Source organism: Nilaparvata lugens, chromosome 12, assembly GCF_014356525.2.
Source record: "Nilaparvata lugens isolate BPH chromosome 12, ASM1435652v1, whole genome shotgun sequence".
NCBI classification, from domain to species: Eukaryota; Metazoa; Arthropoda; class Insecta; order Hemiptera; family Delphacidae; genus Nilaparvata; species Nilaparvata lugens.
In genome coordinates, this window is record NC_052515.1 from 21,526,925 (window position 1) to 21,548,617 (window position 21,693).

The 21,693-nt window shown below is 36.6% G+C and overlaps 1 protein-coding gene across 7 annotated transcripts in view; it reads right to left on the minus strand.

Moving 5' to 3' along the window:
• LOC111053957 (paired box protein Pax-6) overlaps positions 1-21,693 on the minus strand; it is a 109,278-nt gene that overhangs the window by 64,864 nt on the left and 22,721 nt on the right. For all 7 annotated transcript variants that reach the window (XM_039439136.1, XM_039439133.1, XM_039439132.1 and 4 more), the window contains exons 3-4: positions 2,454-2,691; positions 1,437-1,617 (exon numbers count right to left, since the gene is read on the minus strand). In XM_039439136.1, coding sequence (XP_039295070.1) covers positions 1,437-1,617; positions 2,454-2,691 — 419 coding nt within the window. The remainder of the gene's footprint in view (positions 1-1,436; positions 1,618-2,453; positions 2,692-21,693) is intronic.

The following is a 21,693-nucleotide window of genomic DNA, read 5'->3' on the forward strand; positions in this document are numbered from 1 at the left end:
ACATCAGCAAGTATGTGAAACTTACCGTGATAATTTACCGTGTATTATTTTATATATATTATTTCGCTAATATTCTTTTTTGTTCATATTAGAATAAGAATGATTAAAATTGAGTTCATAAAAGGCTGAGGATTCATTTAAAAACTATAGAAGTCAAGGAAATTATGATTCTTTCACAACAGGACTTTAATGACAACAGGACGAAACACTTTCCACTTGTCTTCCTGTAACAAAGTATTGAATATGTATCACCTTCTCCAAGAAGGCGTACCCAAAGAGCGCAGCACCGACCTAACCACCAATTTCAGCAATAATCATGACAATTTCCTTCAACACAAATTACAGACCATCTTTGCGGTGCGTCTTTTTCTCTCAGAAACCACCCTTAAATGCCCCGGGTCCGAATGAGACAAAACCAACCCCCAACTATAGCCTTTAACTACCCTTCGCGGCCTTTGTCCCGTATTTACACAGTGGTCCTGTTCAGGGCATGGGATATTGGGCGTCTTTTTAGAATATTCATGAAGGTGTCTAGTGTGTGACTCACTAGAGGGTGGATTTGCTTAGAGGGTTGCAACTAAAGAAAAAATGAAAGACTCCGTAAACAGAGGCTGGATGACCGTTGAGCCAACACAGCTGACTGGATCCGCTGGAGAAATACGGTCTTTAATTAGTATATTTGAAAAAAGTCGACTGCCTCCTGAATTACTGCCTATTCTTCCTTGATCTACTCATTACTGAGTTTCCTCAACTGACTTCTGGACAAAGATGGGAATAAATCAGATATTACATCTTAATTTGACAGTATTCAATTACGATTCACGTTTGAAAATGGATGATATATCTGGACAAACCTGTTCAGCATTGAGCTGTTCTGAGATCAATGTTGTAAATTTCAAGGATTAGTAGGCCTATTGCGAGTTGCTAACCAGCATTGTGATTTTTGAATTGATTATTGTATTATATTTATAGAGCCATCGGATTCACTCCTCGTCATTGTTCCACTGAATTATTGTGATTGAAATAAGAAATTATCAACCTCTGTTATAACACAACCATTGTTCACATAAACATAAAAATGTGCTAATGATAGTACTTTGAATAATTCTCCTTTCTAAGTAGTTGTAAAGGTGATATTTTGGTAGTCATCCATACTGAATAAAAATACTAGAATTTGGTCTAACCACAGATTTATCAAAAAATCTTAGATTAATAATGGTGCATAACAACCGTAACCGGTATCTCGTATTTTAATAAATCTATGGCAGAGAAAACTACTATAATAAAAACTGCTGTATTCTGTGTCTATCGTTAGGCACAGGTACTTCCAATATTTTTATTCAGTTTGTATTATTATGCTATAAAGATTGGATTGAATATAGAATCTACAAACAATCTAAGTAGAATATGATGTATGATATGTGTTTATAACTCACGCTGGGTATATTGTCGTTTGTGCAAACTCCTTCGGATAAGAGGCGATCCCTGATTTCCCAGGCGAATATGGACGGACATTCTCGTTTGTAGTCGGCGATTTTCTTGACCACTCCGTTGGTGGCCACCCGGGGTTTAGAACCACCTATCGCTCGTGGTTTGATCGAGCCGGTCTCGTAGTACCTACAGAAAAATGCAAATGCCATTCAAGGTAGGCCTACATAATGAAATGGAATAGGAAATCTTATGGAAGAGAAATCGGAAAGGTATATTTAATATAACCTTTGATGAATTCACCCTTATGATGTTCACCTAAATGTAGTAGTTTTTTCAGTTGTAACAAGTGTAAGTGAACGATTCACATCCACTATAGCTTACATTTGAGTTATAACTGATTATCAGAATATCAAATGAACATCACAAGACGTGTTAACACCAAGGATTGTGAGGAACTCATAGAATTTAAATCTCCCACATTTCTATCAAAGATGTGTCTTGAGTCTTATTAATCTTTTACATCTTGTTGTAGATATAAATTGATTACTGGATTGATTGGGATCTACAAATAACCTACAATTATTCACCTATAATTAGCTAATAATTTGGCCTATCATTGATCATTGAATTGATTTTTAGCATCGTTAATTTACTAATTGACTAACAACGTTTCAAATCACTGAATTGAAACACTTTTCCAACTATCATGCACTGGAATCCAAGCCAGTAAGTCTTAAAAAATATTAACAAATCCAATCATTGTTCTGATCCATACTTTGAAAAATGAAGGGAATTCATTTGAAATTAGTTGATCGACCATTAAATCGATTGATTAAAGCCTGAATTTAACAATCAAACTCTGTATTGATATCTCGATTACTAGTTTCATTGATTGATTACTGAATTGATGAATTATCAAATTGATAGATACATTACTATATATTGTTGATTAAGCTCTCAATCGACTTTTTGACTTATATGGATTTATAAATTTTCTGATCACTAATAAAAATCCGACTCACCTGCCCAGTATTTTCGACACACAACCGTTGGACACCTGGAGTATGCGTGAAATGTCGCAGGGCCTCGCACCGGAATGCGCCAACTCGACAATTTTCTGTCGCGTGCTGTCGGGCAGAGGTCGTCCGTTGACGTAGACTCCACCCAGCTGATTGATGCCCGAGTGGCCGGCCGTAGAGCACCCGAACAGAGAACTCTGAGCTGCCATTGCTGCTTGCGCCCCGCTGCAGTGGTCATCCTCTACAAAACAAAAATCCAGAAAATCAATTTTTTTCAGAAAAACTGTTTTTAGTATTAAATACAAGTTTGTCAGGGTCAAAATGGTCATCCTCTGCTAAAAAAAAATTCAAAAAATCAGCTTTTTATTCTTAGAAAAACTGTTGTTAGTATTAAATACAATTTTGTTAGGATCAAAGTGGACATAATAATTGTTCTAATGTTGAGAGTGAAAAAGTTTTGAAAACTTTATGAGACCCCTCATGGCACCGCTGGCCATTCCACGTGCGGCTCCAGGAGCCTGACCCCCTCCCGTTTAACCCCCATCTTCCAGATTTTTTTAAGTTTTTGATCGGAAATAGAATTTGAGAGCTTCATTTTTCAATATTAATTGGATTTTAGAATTTTTCCATCCAAGGTTAGGATACTCTAATGAACATTTTCCATTTCCAAGGTCAAGATACTCATTTCTGCACCTTCAGCGCACCCTCTGCACATGAAAAAGTAAGAAATAAGATTGATTTGAAGGTACTGGTGCGATAGCCGGCTTCTATGCCTTATTATTCCAAGTGGTATAAATGAACATGATCTTAAAAATATAGAAGAGCATAAGAGATGAACAGTAGAAGTACTTTTGTGAATATATTGTTGTTTTCAATAAATTATGTCCATGTTTTGGACCAGATGTTTTGATGACAATAACATTTCAAAAAACGGATGTGTATAATATTCAAGAACCTATAATATCAGGAAATGAATGTGCGGATATAATTTTTGAGACAACGATAATTTCAAGGAGTATATGGAAAATCTGATCAATAGATTCAAAAGGCTTGAATACAACAAAACATCTCAACGTATAAGAGAGCGGATCCTCTGTTCTACGGGAATAGTCGTTCAGTAATTCCGACAGACAGAAGGATAATTAAGGTTGGGGGAGACTTGGCAACGTCGCAGCCTGGAGATACCGGTGGTGGGGGTAATTGGGAGGTGGGGGCGATTTTGCACCCCCCCCCCGGGGTGTCGAAAAGGGGGGAAGATTTTGCCCCTGAGTCGCGTACCCAACTGAGCGTGACACCAGAGCAGGGTGTTTGGGGGGGGTGGGTAGCGTGTCTGGGGGGTGATTTGACGATGCAAAACTCATTTGCAAGTCAAGTTTTGTGTCCTCTGTCTTCACTGCACTCGTTCAGTGCCCGATTTTAACGCATTGCCGTGTAGAAAATGGTCAGGAAACAGATGAATTTGATCAGCGTGAATTGTTTACCATTATAAATCTTGTTCGTTAAAAGTGTTGTTCTTCACTCAAGAAATTTTCTTTCAATGTTGATTTCTTCATCAGCTCATTCTCAAACCACTATTGCTGCACCATTACTGGATCTATGCGCAATAGTGGATAAACATAACTGCATTTCAAATTAATTTCATTGTTCTTTGTTCTCATTTGAGGACTAAGTTTGACTAGGTAATTCACCTCCTATTATCTTTGAAGCTTCTTAACATCCCTCGTTTATGTAGTTTCAAACATCTAGACTAAAACACAATATCATGTGTTCACAAGGTGTATTGAAGAGGTGAGCCTCTTCAGAGAGATACATTGAGAAACTGTGGACGTATGATTATATTTGAAAATGAAGTACAGAACCTAGAATTTAGTGTGAAAGTGCTGCCAGAAGATTTTTTCTTATAATTTGACTGCAATCCAATATTTTGGTTAATGAACAGTTCAATTCTAGCTTAAATTGATAGTTTAAAGTTTGACATTAAGGTACTTCAGCTCCTTCCATGTTAGCAAGCCTCTGTTCTGGTTTACGCACAAAGTGAACCACATCCTCTTCTTCTCTCAGTTGCATAGGGAGTAGAGCTTCACTGGATCATTGAATGTCCAATAATTCTTCGATGTCGTTATTTTGCAGGAGCCTGTATAAAAACGCGAGTAGCAGCCTATTTTTTCTTCACTCTTAAATGCATACTTAAGATGTTGCTTCACACAGTGGAAACGTTCCATGTTAGAATACTATCACCTTTTTCCCAGAAATTAAAAGGTCTATGTTCTCAAAACTTTTCATTTAGAGCTTTTTCTAGAGCTTAGATATTCTAATGATTATGTAGTCTCTTCATGGTTTCTGGCAGCCTTTGCGCTGCCAGAAGTTAGACATAAATGTGAGCAGAGAAGCGTATTGAATGAAGAATATATGAGTGATAAAATTGGATAATTTAACAAGAAATCCAATCGGATATTAAAGTTATAAGGCACTTGTTGGATGGACATGATAATAAATTCAACTTTAAGAAACAGACACATTCTGACAATCTTTCGCTAACATGAATCAATTCTATCAATCATGAATCACTTCCATCAATGATAAAATACATAATGTAAGATTCAAAACTATTTTCAGAGATGTTTCAGAATAACTCTCCATTTTAACCAACATGAATCACTTCTATCAAATATGAAATACATAATGAAAGATTCAACACTATTTTTAGAGATATTCCAAAACAATTCTTCACAAATGAGAAAATTTTACCAAACAATCTGTTGTACTTGGATACAAGATACAATTATTTAATGAATACAAATGAATGGTAGAAGAAACAAAGCATAATGTGTTTCATTTCATAGGAGAGGGCTTCCAAATTACTCAGCATAGTATCAATAACGAAGCTATACGCCTCTACAGATATGTTGCTCTTTGTTACACTATCTCCTACATATGGGGTGTTCATTTACCAGCTACTTAGATACGCTGCCACTGGAGGCAATATACCAGTGAAATTCACATGGAACTGTCACCATTTCTTCCACATATGACCAATGCTTCCCATTCAGCACATGTTGACAGAATGCAGTGAATATCACTAGCATTTGTAGGCATTCGTATTGTAGGACCCCTCGGCTAATATAAACTATTCGCTCCTTCGTTTCTTCATTGCCCTAGCTTCCGTTTTCGGCCCTTTTTCCTGTCCTCCTGTTCCTCTTGTCCTCCTGTTCATCAATCTGACCCCAAATAACAAAACAGGGATGGAAGTACATTTCATTAATCCGGGATCAAAGGGATTTGCTGAAGGGAAGAGAAAGAGAAAGAGGGAGAGAGTAAAATTGGTTTGGAATTGCCTGCATTGATGGAGTCTACTACATACAACTTCTCTGAATTTGTTTGGCTCTCAATTGAAGGGATGTCATTGCAGTCAATGATGACTGTGATGGGGATTGGTGGTTGAAGGAATAATGTGTAGTGATTTATCTTTAATGAGGTTTGTTTATTGTTCAACGTTCTTCCTAGAAATTTCGTTGGATGTTACCTTAATCTTCATTACAATGAATTAATTCTTGTAATTAATGAATGAGAACAAAGACATGTTGCGAACCACTATGTATCTGCAATTAAAACTATGATTGACAACATTCCATTTATTATGACTTCACTTACAATACAACTATAATGTTTTGTAATCAAGTTTGCTTTTATCTGCAATCTTAAAGGTGCGTACAGATTTATGCGCCGCGAACATGAGCAATCCACTTATCAGCTGATGCCAAGCTTTTTATATCTGTATTTTACCGTTTCTGTAAAAAATACAGATATAGTCAGCTGATTAAAAGTGAATTGCTCATGTTCGCGGCGCGTATATCTATACGCACCTTAACAGATCCATTGTACAGAATGCGAAGATACAGAGTTGAGAACCCAATAGATTTCATACAATACTGATTCACAATGATATTAATACATCTCTTATACATATCTGATATTAATAATAAGGCTCATTTTGAAGCTTTTTAATCAATCGTCTTTTCAGTCATCGAAATTCTACAAAAGAGTTTTAATTTCTGCAGATTAGATATAGTTAATAATTATTTGATATACAGCTTAATGCATAGCCTACTATTTAATGCTTTTCACAACCAATTATGAACTAAAATATCACTATAGGGTATGTTGAAAAAATTCTATGTGGTGCACAAAGTGAATAGTATCTGCATGAAATGAAGAAGTTATAACCAGAGGAAATAGAATGAGAATTCAGTTCTATTCTCTCTGGTTATAACATATAAGCTTTTATTCTTGAAATAAAAGAATATGTTAATTCAAGACACAGGAACCTTAGAGTTGGAAAAAGAGAAAAGGATTAATAGGTTGTTTATGTGTGGTGGGGGATGGATTAAGGGAGGGAAGAAGAGGGAAAAGAAAAAGCAGAAGAAGACGATAAAAGATTATGAGAATACGAATATCTCTCCCACAACTTATCAATCATCTTCGAATTATTTTGACTTGTTCATTTTAAGATCCTCCCACTTTTTCCAATCATGTTGCGATGCTGTCAACTCGCAGAAATGAACATGTCAGTTAGCAATGGCACCATACACGTGACAGAAATCAGTGTGACAGAGTTTGTTATGAGCAATCAACATTACAATGAAGGCGTGTGCTGCCATGCCATTGATATGACACGCTGTAATCGTTGTATAAAGCGTCGAACGACGTCGCAATAAAACTGCGATAAAGAAATGAATTGGAGTTGGCGCGGGGTGATATAATAATAAGCAAACAGTGATCAGTGAGTGAGACCGATTGTACGGCTGTAATGAGGGTGAACGGTGGGAATGGAGTCTGAAGGAGAGGGGAGTGAGAAAGCGAAGAAAGAAAGGAAAGAAGAGAGAAAGTGAATGATATGGGTGATAAGTAGGCGAAGGAGGAAGTGAAGGAGAGAAGAAAATATATATGATAAGGGAAAGAAAAACTTGATAATTGGGAAAGAGAAAGAACGTAAAGGAGAGGGGACGATGTTTGTTTGGTAGAATAATTGTAGGTGGATAATTTCATTCTAATGATAATGAATAGTAGAGGACGTTAAGGAAGGGAGAATAAGATATCTAGAAGTGAAGAAAAGGTGAGTTTAATTAGAGAACAAGGTCAATTGAGAGAAAATGGAGAGAAAAAATAATGGAACGAATGAAGATGAAAGATTTCCTGGCAATGAGAATGAGTAGAAGAGGACTAAATTGATGAGAGAACAAGGAATTAAAAAAGTGAAGAAAGGCAATGAAGACAGAGAGCGAGAATGGGAAGAAAAGGACAAAGAAGAGAAAATTATGAAAAAATAGAGATGATTGATTCCCTGACGATGAGCAAAAGAGGACGAGAAGGAGAAGAGGATAAAGAACTAGGAAGTGGAGAAAGGTTAGCTGAAACAGAGGACAAGTTTAAGACAAAAAAAAAAAACAAAAAAATGATGAGAGTTATTAACCAAATTAGAGAATGATTTTCTGACAATCGAACAGATCAAAAGGGGAAGAGAAGGAGAAGATAGTGAGAGACAAAGAAATAAATAAGACGTTGATAGAGTCAGATGATGTCGATGATGAAAAACTGACGACAAAGGAAAAGAAAGATAATGAAACAAAAAAACGAGATGATTAAGAAGAAGAAGAAGAAGAAAAAGGAAAAGAGGAAAAGAATAAGGAACTAGGAAGTGAAGAAAAGGGGAGGAGGTGAAGTAGAGTATCGATTACACGGCGTGGCACGTGTGTTCACACGCTTTAAGTAGAATGTGTGCAAAGGAGGTGGGTGGAAGGAATGCTGAAAGGGTGGGGGAGGCAACTGTCGGTTTATCCGAATTGGCATCCGGTTATCCGGCTCGGTTCGTCTCGGATTGATGCCCGCTACGAATCGGGTCTCCAACCGGCTACTATGGAAAAGAACCCTGACTATGAGGAAGTAACTAGCTTCAGTAATTTCAGTATATTACTGGGACACATTAAACTTTCAATACAAGAATTGCCTTTCTCAAAAAAAATTATATTCATGAACACAGAGTAGTAAGTAGCTTGAGTCACTTGCAGTGGGATTGATTTTAGATTGTTAGCTTTCCTTATAACAATGCTTCTCCCTCAACTAAATTTGAACGGTTCAAACATAAAAATTCTGGTGTGGCGCACTCACACAACTCTCCTTGCCGTTATGAAAATTGATCACCTGACGCTAGTGTTCCCGCGCATCTCAAGTCTACTATTCAAAGATTTGAGCCAGTTGGTGACAGGGCAATAACGCTGGAGACACACGAGGTCTTCTATCTCTTCATAGTGAATCATTTAATAGAATCAACAATAATTTGAAATTAAATAATCACATTTTCTCAAATTTGGAGTTTATTTTCAATTTTAGGTAAAGATGTTACTGAACATTAATTATAGAGATTTTTATATTCAATCTATTCCACTTGATTTTTTTTGTTTAAATTGTATCTGAAGCCTGATAATTGGGAATCTAAAATCGAACTTTGCATTCATGGGGCGGAGCTCCTGAAATTTTTACAGATATGGGACTTGTGGCAGTTGATAGAGCTTATCAATCACTATTTTAGGTATGAGTTTGATCAAAATCTTTGAAGTCGTTTTCGAGAAAATCACGAAAAACCCTGTTTTTGACAACATTTTCGCTATTTTAGCCGCCATCTTGAATTGCATTTGATCAACATTGTTCGTGTCGGATCCTTATAGTGAAAGGACATATAGTGTACACAGACGCACATACACTCATACACACACACACACACACACACACACACACACACACACACACACACACACACACACACACACATATATATATATACACACACACATACATAGGCTACAGACCAATACCCAAAAACCACTTTTTTGGACTCAGGGGACCTTGAAAGGTATAGAAATTTAGAAATTGGGGTACCATAATTTTTTTCGGAAAGCAATACCTTCCTTACCTATGGTAATAGGGCAAGGAAAGTAAAAAGAGTCTCACTTTGATAATTATGAAGTTAATCTTGAAGGGAATATTTGAAGTGTGTATACTCACATATTGATTGAGGAGAGAGTTTCATCAGGAACTGTCTTAAAAAGATAATTTGTTTTACTAGAGAACAACCTAATTTAAAATACCAAACATTGGACTACCAAATTCTAAACAACTCTATTGCCATATACATGAATCAATTGAATGATAATCGTCAATTTTCTTATTTTGTGTAAATTTGATCCATGGTCAGATGATTATTTGATCCTGAAGATACTTTATTATAACAACTTCCACGTCTTTTCCTACTGAATCTTCTTTTATGTTTTCTGCTCACTGTTATCGTTATATCTCTTCCACTATGAAAATACTGAAAATCTATATTTGGCTAACATTTTCCAAACTAATATTCATTATATCCACTCACTTCATTCAATAACCATCTTTTCATAACAAAAAGAAATAACGTGTGTATCTTTTGTAATTTGTGTTACTCTTGACAGAAGAAAATATATTTCGTCCATAAATTTCCATCTCAATGTCATCATTGCCTCGTATCATTCTCAAGGAATTATTTCATCTGTCACTCCACGTCCAACAAAATAGAAAATATTATTTGTCATGATTTCCAGCTGCCAGGATGAAATTGATCCTAGAGATACAAACCAAGGATTGATCCGAACCATGGCTCGTGTAGTACATACTATTGTATTCATCTACTATGGTCGCATTGGTTGAAATGTAGCCAAATAATACAGTTTTTGTAGATGACTTAACTTTTGAATGTGATACAAATTGGTGCGGCCCGCGGCTTGGCTTAGTTGTGCCAACAATGTGGGAAAAACGATTGTTGGGGGCTTGAAAAACGATTATTGGGCTGATTTTTTTCCAAGAGGGTTTGATGATGAAAAGGGGAGAGAGAAGAGGACAATAGACGGAATTTCGCTGCGGCTTTTATGTGACAATATGAGCGAAGAGGAGAAGGGAGGATTTAGGGAGAAAGGGAGAAAAAGAAGAAGAAGGGAATTAGGATGAGCGATATCAGAAAATCATTGGCGAATTATCTCACCTGAAGTGGGGTGCAGCTGCCAGGGTGTCAGGAGAGGATCAAGGGAGAGAGAGAGAGAGAATGAAGTTTGGAAGATGGTGGAGCAAGAGAGATTTGAAGTAAGAGAGAGAAAGTTTGAATGATAAGAGTGTGCTGGAAATTAGGCCTACATATGGATAGAAAGGAATCAATTAATATCTATCAGTTAATATTTATATCAATTAATTCATCAGAGAGAAAATAAATCAATAGAGTTCAATGATTTGCCAAAAGACAGTCAGAGATATTTTATTGGATGAATTTTAAGAAGGGATGGTGGTGATCACATGATAGCTAGAGCGCTATATCACCTTGAAAACAATGATCATATTTCCCATTGTTAATATATATGTACAAAGATCACATCTTTCAATTGTATGAAACATATTCATTTTTCGTGATACTATTCCTTAAAGTACTTGCTTTTAAAAATTTATTTTCAATTATTTGTAGTCATGTGTTCTTTTTTCCTTCAAAGTATTCTGTCTTCCACGATTTCTTAAAGGACTCTCAAATTAGAATGATAGTTCTAGGCTACCATCTTACAATAATGATATAAGTATAATTCACCTCAAGTTGAGATGAGAGATGAAATTGGATTGGTCCTCTCATCCTCTGAATCTAGAGGTGGACCAGATATTCTGTTTACTAAAATATATACATTCTCTTATTTTTAGTATAATATTGATCCCTACTAATGATGAAGTTGATTTATTTCTTGGATCAACCCTGAAGAATTGTAAATATCCAATCAGGAAGAACACTTGAACTCTCAAAAATAAAATGTTTGAATTGAGGGCTACTTTCTTGTATTTATAAAATAGAATTATAGTACCCTTTGAAATTAATAAAATAATAATACAAATAATTGTATTCTTGTTTTATTAATTCCAAAGGGTACTATAATTCTATTTTATAAATCTCAAAAATGAATAAACTGGATTGTCAGAAAGTATAGAAATTGCAAGAAAAACATTGGAAGGGCAGTTCCCAATCTTCATACATTCAAGAAGACAGGCCTCCTAGATCAATACCGAGTCACCGTGTAAGCAATATTTCTACCTCCATACTCCAATCTCAATCTCCTCATCGTTGCTTCCACCTTAGTAATATTCTGCTGCTATCTCAGGTATATCGAAAATGAAATAATATTTGTAGACATATTGAAGCTATATGTGAAGCATCAGGATTTTATTTTATCGTGTATCTACTTCTACGGTTCTATTCAGAGACTGCTGAAGAGAGAAAGAGAATGATGGAAGGTAGTGAGAGGAATGGGGAGTGACAAAGAACGAACGAGTGAGAGAGAGGTAAGATGTCTCCGCTATTTTTGTCGTACCGAAACCGGCTAAAAATCTGCCCTCACTGAAATTTCGATTTATTCTTTTCGTTTTCCACTTTTTCTTCCGAATCTTCTTCACCTCCTCTCTCCCTCACCAATTTCTTCCTTATTCATTCTCTTCTTCTTCTTCTTCTTCTTCTTCTTCTTCTTCTTCTTCTTTCCTTTCGTATCCACCCGGTGCAAAAGCTCTTCAACCATTTTCCACTTGGCTGACTTTTCCATTCGTCTTCAGAGGACAACCGAAGAAATCTTCAACGTGAACTCGTTCCATCATTCCCCTCTCCTCCTCATCCTACTCCTCCTCCTCCTCCTACTGCTCCACCACCGCCTTTCTAATCCTTTTCTTAACATTTTTTCCTTTTCTCCACTCTTGAAATACTCCTGCGACTTGTGTCCCGTGTATAGGAAAATAGCTTGGGATCGATTTTATCCTGTAGAGAAGAGACTTGGCGGAGGCACTTCACATCATTCTCTATAATATTTTTTGCCGTCTTTCATTCTTTTTCATCCACCAATAATATAATAGGAGGCAAGCCGTAAGCCAAAACACACCGGGTGTGTTCTCTTATCTCCTCACACACAATCTCTCTCTTTCTTTCACTCACTTCAACTCCATCTCTCACTCTCTCTCTCTCGTTCTCTCTGTTTCGCTCTCTATTTGAGTGCACACGCGGTCTCCAGATCTCTCGCACAGTAATCCCATTGTTATGTAGCAATATTGAGCCTCATATTGTTGGCGTTTATAATGGGAGAAATGTGGCTCTCAAATCGGGAGAGGTTTGCTACAATATAGCACTCTCGAGACAGATTTTTAAAATGTAGGTATAGTAATTATCGTAGCTGTAATGTATTCTGTATTTTTCAGATGAAGAAAGATACTAGACAAATTTGAGTGAAAGAAATACAAAACTAGATAAAAAGAGGAAGTGAAGAGGGAGGAAGAGAGAAATTTTGAAGTGCTTTTTGAGGGCGGAGAAGGAAGAGATGTTTGGAAAAGTGTGTGTAGATTGGATGAAGATCAGACAAATCTTATGACAGATGTCCACCCTAATACCGCGAAATCGATTTCTATGATGCGAGGATGAATGTTTAGTTTCTCTATGAGGATTGGATGAATCTGTTGGTTATACGGTAAATTCTGAAGATTTGATAAGAATCTACTTCCCCCATATATGATTAGATGTATAGTTTTAGAGATAACATTTGTCAAGTTTGATAAGGAATTGGATGTTAAAAATTCTAAAGCTACGTTTTGGAACCAGCGGGTGAAATAACATTGAATAATATGGAATACGTGATTAATTTAGCAATTGACATTCAATTTCAGTGTTCAATATCAAAATCAATTTGAAGTTTCCATTTTGAATTTGATATAGCTGTTGACATGGATTTAATTGAATGCTTGCTTTGTTGATTTGTATCTATCGTATACCAGTACATTTTAAAATCTGTAATTTAATAAATTCAATTATTGCATTCACGGTTATTAATTTGAATTGGACATAGTTGCTGACATAGATTTCATTCAAAGCATGCTTTGTTGATTTTTATCCATCTGATTATGCCTCGACCTCTTTATTGCTCAATTAACATAATTATGTAGAATACATTGAACTTATGCTCCAGTGATTTGTATTTGATTCTTTGTACACAAGTACAAAGACGTATTACGCATCACTTGCTTTGATAGGCATCATTACATACAGCATTTATTGCTTTAACTATTCACACATCGATTTGGTTCAAATCACTACCTACTAATAATGAAATAATATCGAGTGACCTGGCTGGCTCAGGTCTGGTGTCAGAATTTTCAGGTTGCAACTGATCAATTTCAGGGCCTCTGACATGACCTAACGACTGCTTTTTTTAGGCAGCCGGGACCGACGACTTAACGTGTACATTCGAAACACGGGAGTGGCCCGAGATAAATATCTTGCCCGGGCCGGGGAAGATACCGCGGCCTCTGAATCAGGCCTCTTGAACCCAGGCCTCTGAATCATAAAGCTAGCATCTGACCCACTCGACTACCGCCACTCCAAAATCACTACTGATTCATCACATTTCTATTTCAAGCATAAACGAGTCTCTTAATAAATACACATACAAAATATGTTGAATTTTTCGAGAAAATGATCGATTAATGGTTCTGATTCAGTCGGCTATTCATCAATCTTGTTCTCATCGTTAAGTTGTCAAGAGTTTTTATATTGCATCATCTCAAGATTTTTTATATCAGCGACAAATTATTTTCCTACGGACTACGAACAAATTGAACATAAATTTCTCTTGAACAGTTTATTTTTCAACCGAAATATTAATCACATCCCAGATCAATAACCAATGATCAATATCCAGAGACAATCACACGAAATTAAAATGAACTCATTTCATTGCATCCTTTGAAGCACTATTTGAAGACAAGTGACGCCACTCGTTGCAAGAGTAATCAGCTTACTGAAGACGAGACGAGCGCACTGTCGAATTAGGGGCGCCGTTGCACACACTTATTAAAAGAACGGACGCGTTTCAGACCATGTCAAAGTAAAACTTAACCAACGCCGACTCACTTTCATACATTACACGCTTTCATGTTACATACAGGGTGTTGCTAAGAAGCACGTGCAAGCGAAATTACTGTTTTTGTTCAGGGCAGTTATTAATGTGTAACTAAAAGAGTACAGGGGTAGTCGACTAAAAGAAGTACTACGATGCGCTCACTTGAGTGTAGTTAGGGAGATAGGTGAGTGGTTGCGGGAGGGTGAGAGAGAAAAAGAGACAGAGGAGACGTGCGAGCGAGTGAGAGGGATTGAGAGTGGAAGATGCCCTTCGTTAAGGGAGCGGACACCGTGTCATAATTACGTGTAGTGGTAGTAGGTGTGTATTGAGTGTGAAATTATTGTTAAGGGTGCACAATAATGGTAATTGCAATCATCCTCAAACGAGGGCTTCTGTCGTCTTTGATATTGTTATTTTTATTAAATTATAATTATTTAGGATTATTTTCACCTCAGAGTATTATTTTCTTTCCATATTTGTAGAAGAGTTTAGTAGTTATTACTAAACGTGTCTAAACGTGTAACATGTGTTTCATCTTTGTTTTATCGTTCTTATCATTATTGTTAACGTATTTTCATGAAAATTATTGACAAGACCTACTTTAATAATCCCTGTTCTATTCAGTTATCGTGTTAAATCATTCGTTATTCATGTTTTATCATAATTCCTATCATTATTAAAATTATCTGATTATTACTGAGAAATGATTTCTCTTATTGCTAAAACATAAGAATTGATTAAAAATGACGTAGTGGCCCTATGCTTCAGCAATATTGTGGAGATTGCTTTATTCTATCATCTAGCCATAATCATCCCTACCATATTTCTATGAACAAGTTATCTAGTCACCATCATGGTTTAAGCATGGTGAGCTCGAAGTACGTTCATCTATTGTACAGTGAAAAAGTGCATTTTCACAAATATAATACACGTTGAGGATTTAGAAAAAAAGTTGAGGATGAGTACGGCTGACATGAACACCAGTATGAAGCACCCAGTATCAACATCAATACTTCAATGAACACTTGATGAAAAATTTCAACTTTGACCAACTTGTTCAATTGATATTTGATTGTAGACGACAATTTTTTCAACAAATTGACGACTCCAAACATAGCATATCTTAAGGCTTGTAGGAAGTCCACCTTGGTGAACTCAGCATCAAATTGATAATTGATTATAGGAGAACAATAAAATAAAATTGATGACTCCAGCAAACATGAAGGCTTGTAGAATACATCAAAGAGAACTTCTTACAATCCTCTTTTGATACAACATCATACAAAGGATACATAGATTGTTATAGACACAGGTTTCCAGGTTTGTATCTGAGGTATGAAGAATGGACAAGATAACTCTGGGAAAACCACAACAAACTCCGTAGACAATGGAAGGAGAAAATCAGGGAAGACAGTCAAGAGCAGAGGCTGAATTGCTCTGTAGAGTATGACGATTCTAATAATAACAACAACGGTAATTTCCTCCCAAAATAGACACGTCTGTCGCGCGGGAAATTCACATCGATCGCAACGCCACCTGGCGAGCAGCGTGCGAATCCACCAACGGTTACCATGGCAACAGAGCCACATGGCAACGCGCACTGTTATTACCACACCAGCGTTTTATTATGCGTCGCTCGTGATGGCGCATGCGCGTAGCTAGCTTCCAGCGTCGTAAAGATAACGACGACTCTTCCCTCGCAGTTGGGTTGGGGAGGAAATGGAAGAGGGGAAATTGTAAAAGGGATGAAGGAAGGTATTTTTGGGGGCATGCGCCCCTGTATCCTGGAATGGCTGCTACTGGATGCATAATAATGTGTCACGTGTAGAGTAGTGAATGTTGTGGTATTTCCAGATTGGAAAACTGAATGGAGATGTTACTGCTGCTGTTATGATGGGCAGCAGAGTTAGCTGTCAAAATCAACGAAGTTTCAGTGTGTTTCAAATCTAACTGTCATAATTGTTTGAGAATGGGAAGCGTTCAAGTTATTCATAAGAGATGCTGACATGATACATGATGAATTAAAAATTATGTAATTATTTTTTGATGAAGTAAAATTATTTTTATAAATTATAAATTTCTTTATTACTGCGAACGGGGAGTATCATGTCAACATCTCTCATAGATAACCAATGATCTACATCAATAGATAACCATTGGTTGCGTTCAAAGCCACTGATAAATTCATTCATGTTTTTTTTTATCTATTGATGTTATCTATGAGAGATGTTGTCATGATACACAATAAAGTGATATCAGTATGGTTGAAGTTTTATTTACGTTCAACTCAAATTACTTGTTCCTAGGTGCTACAACACAACAATAGTTCCAATAGAAGATACAGTAGTTTATTTATTTGGTGAAGATGATTTTTTAAGAGTCTTGTCCATGGATATTGTTAGGTAAGATGCTAATAAGAAATAAAGGTGGTTTAAGCTCAAAAACACATTATAATAAACGAGACTTGATACGGATTTAATCCTGTTTAAAATGAAATTTAGTTTAAACTGGCACTGTGCAAACAGCCCTGAATCGTATAGATCGAATAATAACTCAAGTTATAGAGTTCTTTAAAAGTGATTTGGATGCTCCATAACGATTATATCGATCTTGAATCTATTTACCATTATTATCCAGTAGTAAATAGCCTACTGTATTCGAGCAGCCACTCTTTCAACGGGAGAGCTCGTTATTGATAAGTGCACAGTACTTATCTAATCTGAATTATCAGTTTAGGTAATTAGGTATGCTAAGGCAATCACTTCTTCGATCTACACCTATTTAATATAAATTTTATTTTAACTATCACTTTCAATACCGCATTCATTAATTAATTTACATCATACATAATGGTGTCGGTGATGTTTTACTTTACACATCATGAATCTGAAATATGCCAATAACTCCTTACCATCTCCTGGGACGTTGGCATTGGAATACTTGAATACTTTGAATATGGGAGAGAAACAACAGTCCTAACCAAAACTGATCGTCTCCTAAATTTTTATTCATAATGTGGCAGTGGTGATAGTGTGGATAGCCTCCTAAATAATTTAGATTAATTGTTGAAGCACAATTTTAATGGACGTATGGGTTCTAATTAACATTCTGTACATGGTACCACATAATCTGAATTATCAGTTTAGATAATTATGTATGCTGAGGCAATCACTTATTTAATCTACATCCATTTATTATCAATTCAATTCTACCTACCACTTTGAATGCCACATTTCACGAATGACGCATCATCACGTCTGTGATATTAATGATAGAACATTGTTTAGGTCCCTCACTCAGAAACAAGTAATAATTATAGAATCTCCTGAACCTCCTTGGAGGACTTCCTCTATCAATCTTTAAAAGTGGAGGATACTAGTCATGAACAGTTCAAATTGATTCATAGTTTTGTACTGTAATTCTGTTATCTCTAATATTTTCCATTGTTTTGATCCAAATTATTTTATAAATTACTGAATGTCATTCATCAAATGCTTGTCATTTTGGTCGGACAGTAGTTTCTACACACATTTGATTTCGATTCGAAGCCACTGTGGCGTGTAACTTTGCACCGTCTGAAATCCATTTCGGCGTAAACGAATTCTGCCGATCACATTTGATTTACAGCGCGCCGAAAAAGAGAAAGTGATTTTCAATACATGCATGAACTGTTCTCCAGTGTCGGAAAGGATGACTGCTTGTATGTAGGTGGGAAATGATGTTACGGGTCACTAGGCACACTAAACCCAAAAACGTGCCTCCTCCCGGGGTTCCTAACCACCCCTAAGGGGGGTTCTTCAGGGTTCCCCCCTCAAAACATCACCAGTGTCCCCGGTAAACTCTCCCCTCCCCACCACCCAAGAAAACCCCTTCACTTGTAGGTGACAGTGAACATACTCAGTCGCATAAATTCCCGTACGCGTATTCACGGACACACGTCACGTCACTCCATGTAACGTTTCCGCTTCTTCACCTTAACAAACCGACATGAGGTTAGAGTGTGTTGTGCTGGGGGGGGGGGAGGTTTCTAATCCTTTTACAAATTTATTGTGGCCTGTGCGTTGCTGAACACTATTTGATTCACCTCTAGTATGTACTAGATCCGGCTTTTCAGGATTGAGAAAATTTGGGTCTCTAGATTTACCCTCCTGACGCCCACTGACTCCCCACATTACTCACGTTGGAAGAAAGAATTTAAGAAACTTTTTTTCCAGTCTGCTTACAAATTCATTGGGTTCTAAATATAAGATAAGAAGGTTCTTTTTTCTGTGGTATTAATGGATACAATTCGTATCCACTAGATCTCCTTAAGCTATTGAGACATTCTAGGTGCCCCCAACATTTCTCCTAATAAATGTATGGTATGTGAAGATTAGTAAGAGAGGAGGATAACTATGGTAAATTCATCCAAAAATTAAATAGTAATAATTGTATTCGATTTCATTAATTCAACTGGGCAGCTTTTAAAAAGATGTATTGAACATATGAAAAATTACTGCTGATTCGATAAACATACACATTTGAAATGCTGATCTACTTGTCTGACTATTAATGGTGTAACTTGTTCTCGAATATTACTAGTAGTTCTGTGAACAGTAGACCTCACGCAGTATTCTCATCTACAATTACCTGATTGAAACTAGACCTTATGGAAATACAGCAATAGACTAGCTTCTCCACACATCTGTGTAATCACTTGCCAGCTGATTTATGATGAATAATTCTATAGTCTGATTTTTACTCCAATATTGGCGTATGAAGAAGGCTCCTTTTTCCTTTAATATTATCCTTGAAATGCAAAATTTCCAATAACCTTGTATATACGTCGACGCGCAATTAAAAAAGGAACATACCTGTCAAATTTCATGAAAATCTATTACCGCGTTTCGCCGTAAATGCACAACATATGAACATTCAAACATTATACATCAAGAGAAAAATGCAAAAACGTCGACTCGAATCAATGAGTTACATCTATAGTACAAAAATAATGTTTCGTTCCTATTATACAATTATTGTGTTTGAAAATTCATTAAACTTCAAACTATAAATGACAAGTGGAATAACAAGCAAGGAATGGCAATAAAGTAGAGCTGACATTTTTTGTTCGAAAGCTGATTAATTTTTTTTTTCAAATTTACAGTATAATGTATAGGATATTGTATAATAATTGTTGACAGCATTCAATTCAGATGCTCTTGTAATTATAATTATTTCAATTACAAACAATCAGACAGCATGTAAAAACCCAACTCTTCATTTGTAAAATCTGCACTAAAGATTCTTCAAGAACAATCGAAATATCATTGTTCTGTATCACCTACTAGCCATTGTCACTCCCTATATCACAATTGGGCCTCCATTGTAATAATCACTACCACCATCATCATCATCATCATTATCGTAACTATCATCATCAAAAATTCACCAGCATGATCACAAGCCCCTCCCCTAACTTTGTGGTCACCCTCTGTGGGTTCCCAATTTTGATATTGCCCTCTCTCTCCTCTTCACCAACTCCTATTTTCTTCTCCTTCTTCTTCTTCCTCTTCTGTCTTCTGCTTCCAATTCTTTATTGCGGTTCTCCATCAATGCAAACCGTTGTCAATTTTCTATTCAGTGTGAGTAGCATCCCTCTCAATTCTTTCCTCTCTCTCTATCTTTTCTCCTACTCTCCCTCCCTATAACTCTATCTTCTCTCTCACTCTTCTTCCTTATGATGCCATCCTCTGCTTCCCTCCCTTTCACTCATCCTCAATACAATCTTTTTTTGTCTCTTACTCTCTCCCTGTAATACAAACTTTTCTCTCCCTCACACTGTTTTTTATTCTTACTCCTCGTCATGTCATCACGCCTATCCATTGCAGGGCTAGCTGCCCTCTGATGAGAAAGGGCTCCCCCTTACCCCCGCGGAACCCTTCGAAACCAACCCCCTAATTCAGGATGAAACAGCTCGTCCTATTCGCTGGATCTTTATGCATTGTCTGTGTTGGAGGCTTCCCCTCTCAATGTATATTGGCATAAACTTTGTGTACTTAATTTTCTGTATACATCTGCTTTAGTTGAGAATACATTTGATCGTATCGAATTGTATATTCTGCAGCTTTTTCGAAGGTGTGTATTTTTCTTGAGACGATGATTTGAGAACACTCTAAAAATGAAATGATTATTTTAAATAATCATTCAAGAAAATATGAGGGATAGATCATTTTTGGTTGGAAAATCATAATAGTTTCAAATGTTTTACAAGAAATATAGCATAACATTGTGAGAAGAAGGATAGGCGAAAGCTGTAAAAAACAAGAAATGAGAGCAAAATAAGACTTATCTTCACTTTGGAACGATGTATGAGGAATCTAGGAAGGTAACAGGAATGATTAAGAATAAGAGGAGGCATCAAGGTGAAACAGTGAACAAGAATTCAACAAACAAATAGTAGAAATGAGAGATACTATGATGATATAGTGTAGTGACCAGGAGGCTAAAGTGTAGGGGTAGAAGGAGGAGGAGGAGGAGGAGGAGAAGGAGGAGGAGGAAGAGAATGGAAGGGAGCCGAAAGAGGAGGAGAAGATGTTTGCTATGAGAGGGAATTTGTAGAAAAAGAGGGAGAGTAGAGAACAAATAATTATCAAGTCAAGTGAACAAGAGGAGTAACAGGAAAAGAAGCATAAATAAGAGAAGAGTAAAGTTGGGTTTAGTGAATGAAGAAGGGAAAGGAGTAGAGGAAAATGATGTTGAGGAAGACGGAGAATAAGACGAAGAAGAAGAAGAAGTAAAAGAAAAATAAGGAAATTATGATTGTGGTGATGATTATAATAATTATGACGATGTTTATGATCATGATGATGAAGAAGAAGAAGAAGAAGAAGAAGAAGAAGAAGAAGAAGAAGAGGAAGAGGTAGAAGAAGGAGAAAAAGAAGAAGTGAAAGAAAAGCGGTCTGGTTTAGAAGTGAACGTGGACAGGTCGCTTCTAGTAGACAACATGTGACATGTTGGCCGGCTGGCCAGCAGAAAGCAAGATATTATTGAAAATGTAAAAGGACCGACCTGCCTCGGCTGTCAGTCGGCCATAATATCATCTAGTTGTCTTCTCTCCAACTGTCTCAACTCTTAAACCGACTTTCAAAAGTCATTTCACCGCCGGCACCAACCTCAGACAGAATACTGGATGCCGGTTTCCAAGATTGCTGGCACACTTATTGGCAGATTTCATTAACTAGATGAACTGTGGGTCATTATTCAAATGATTCAGATATTTT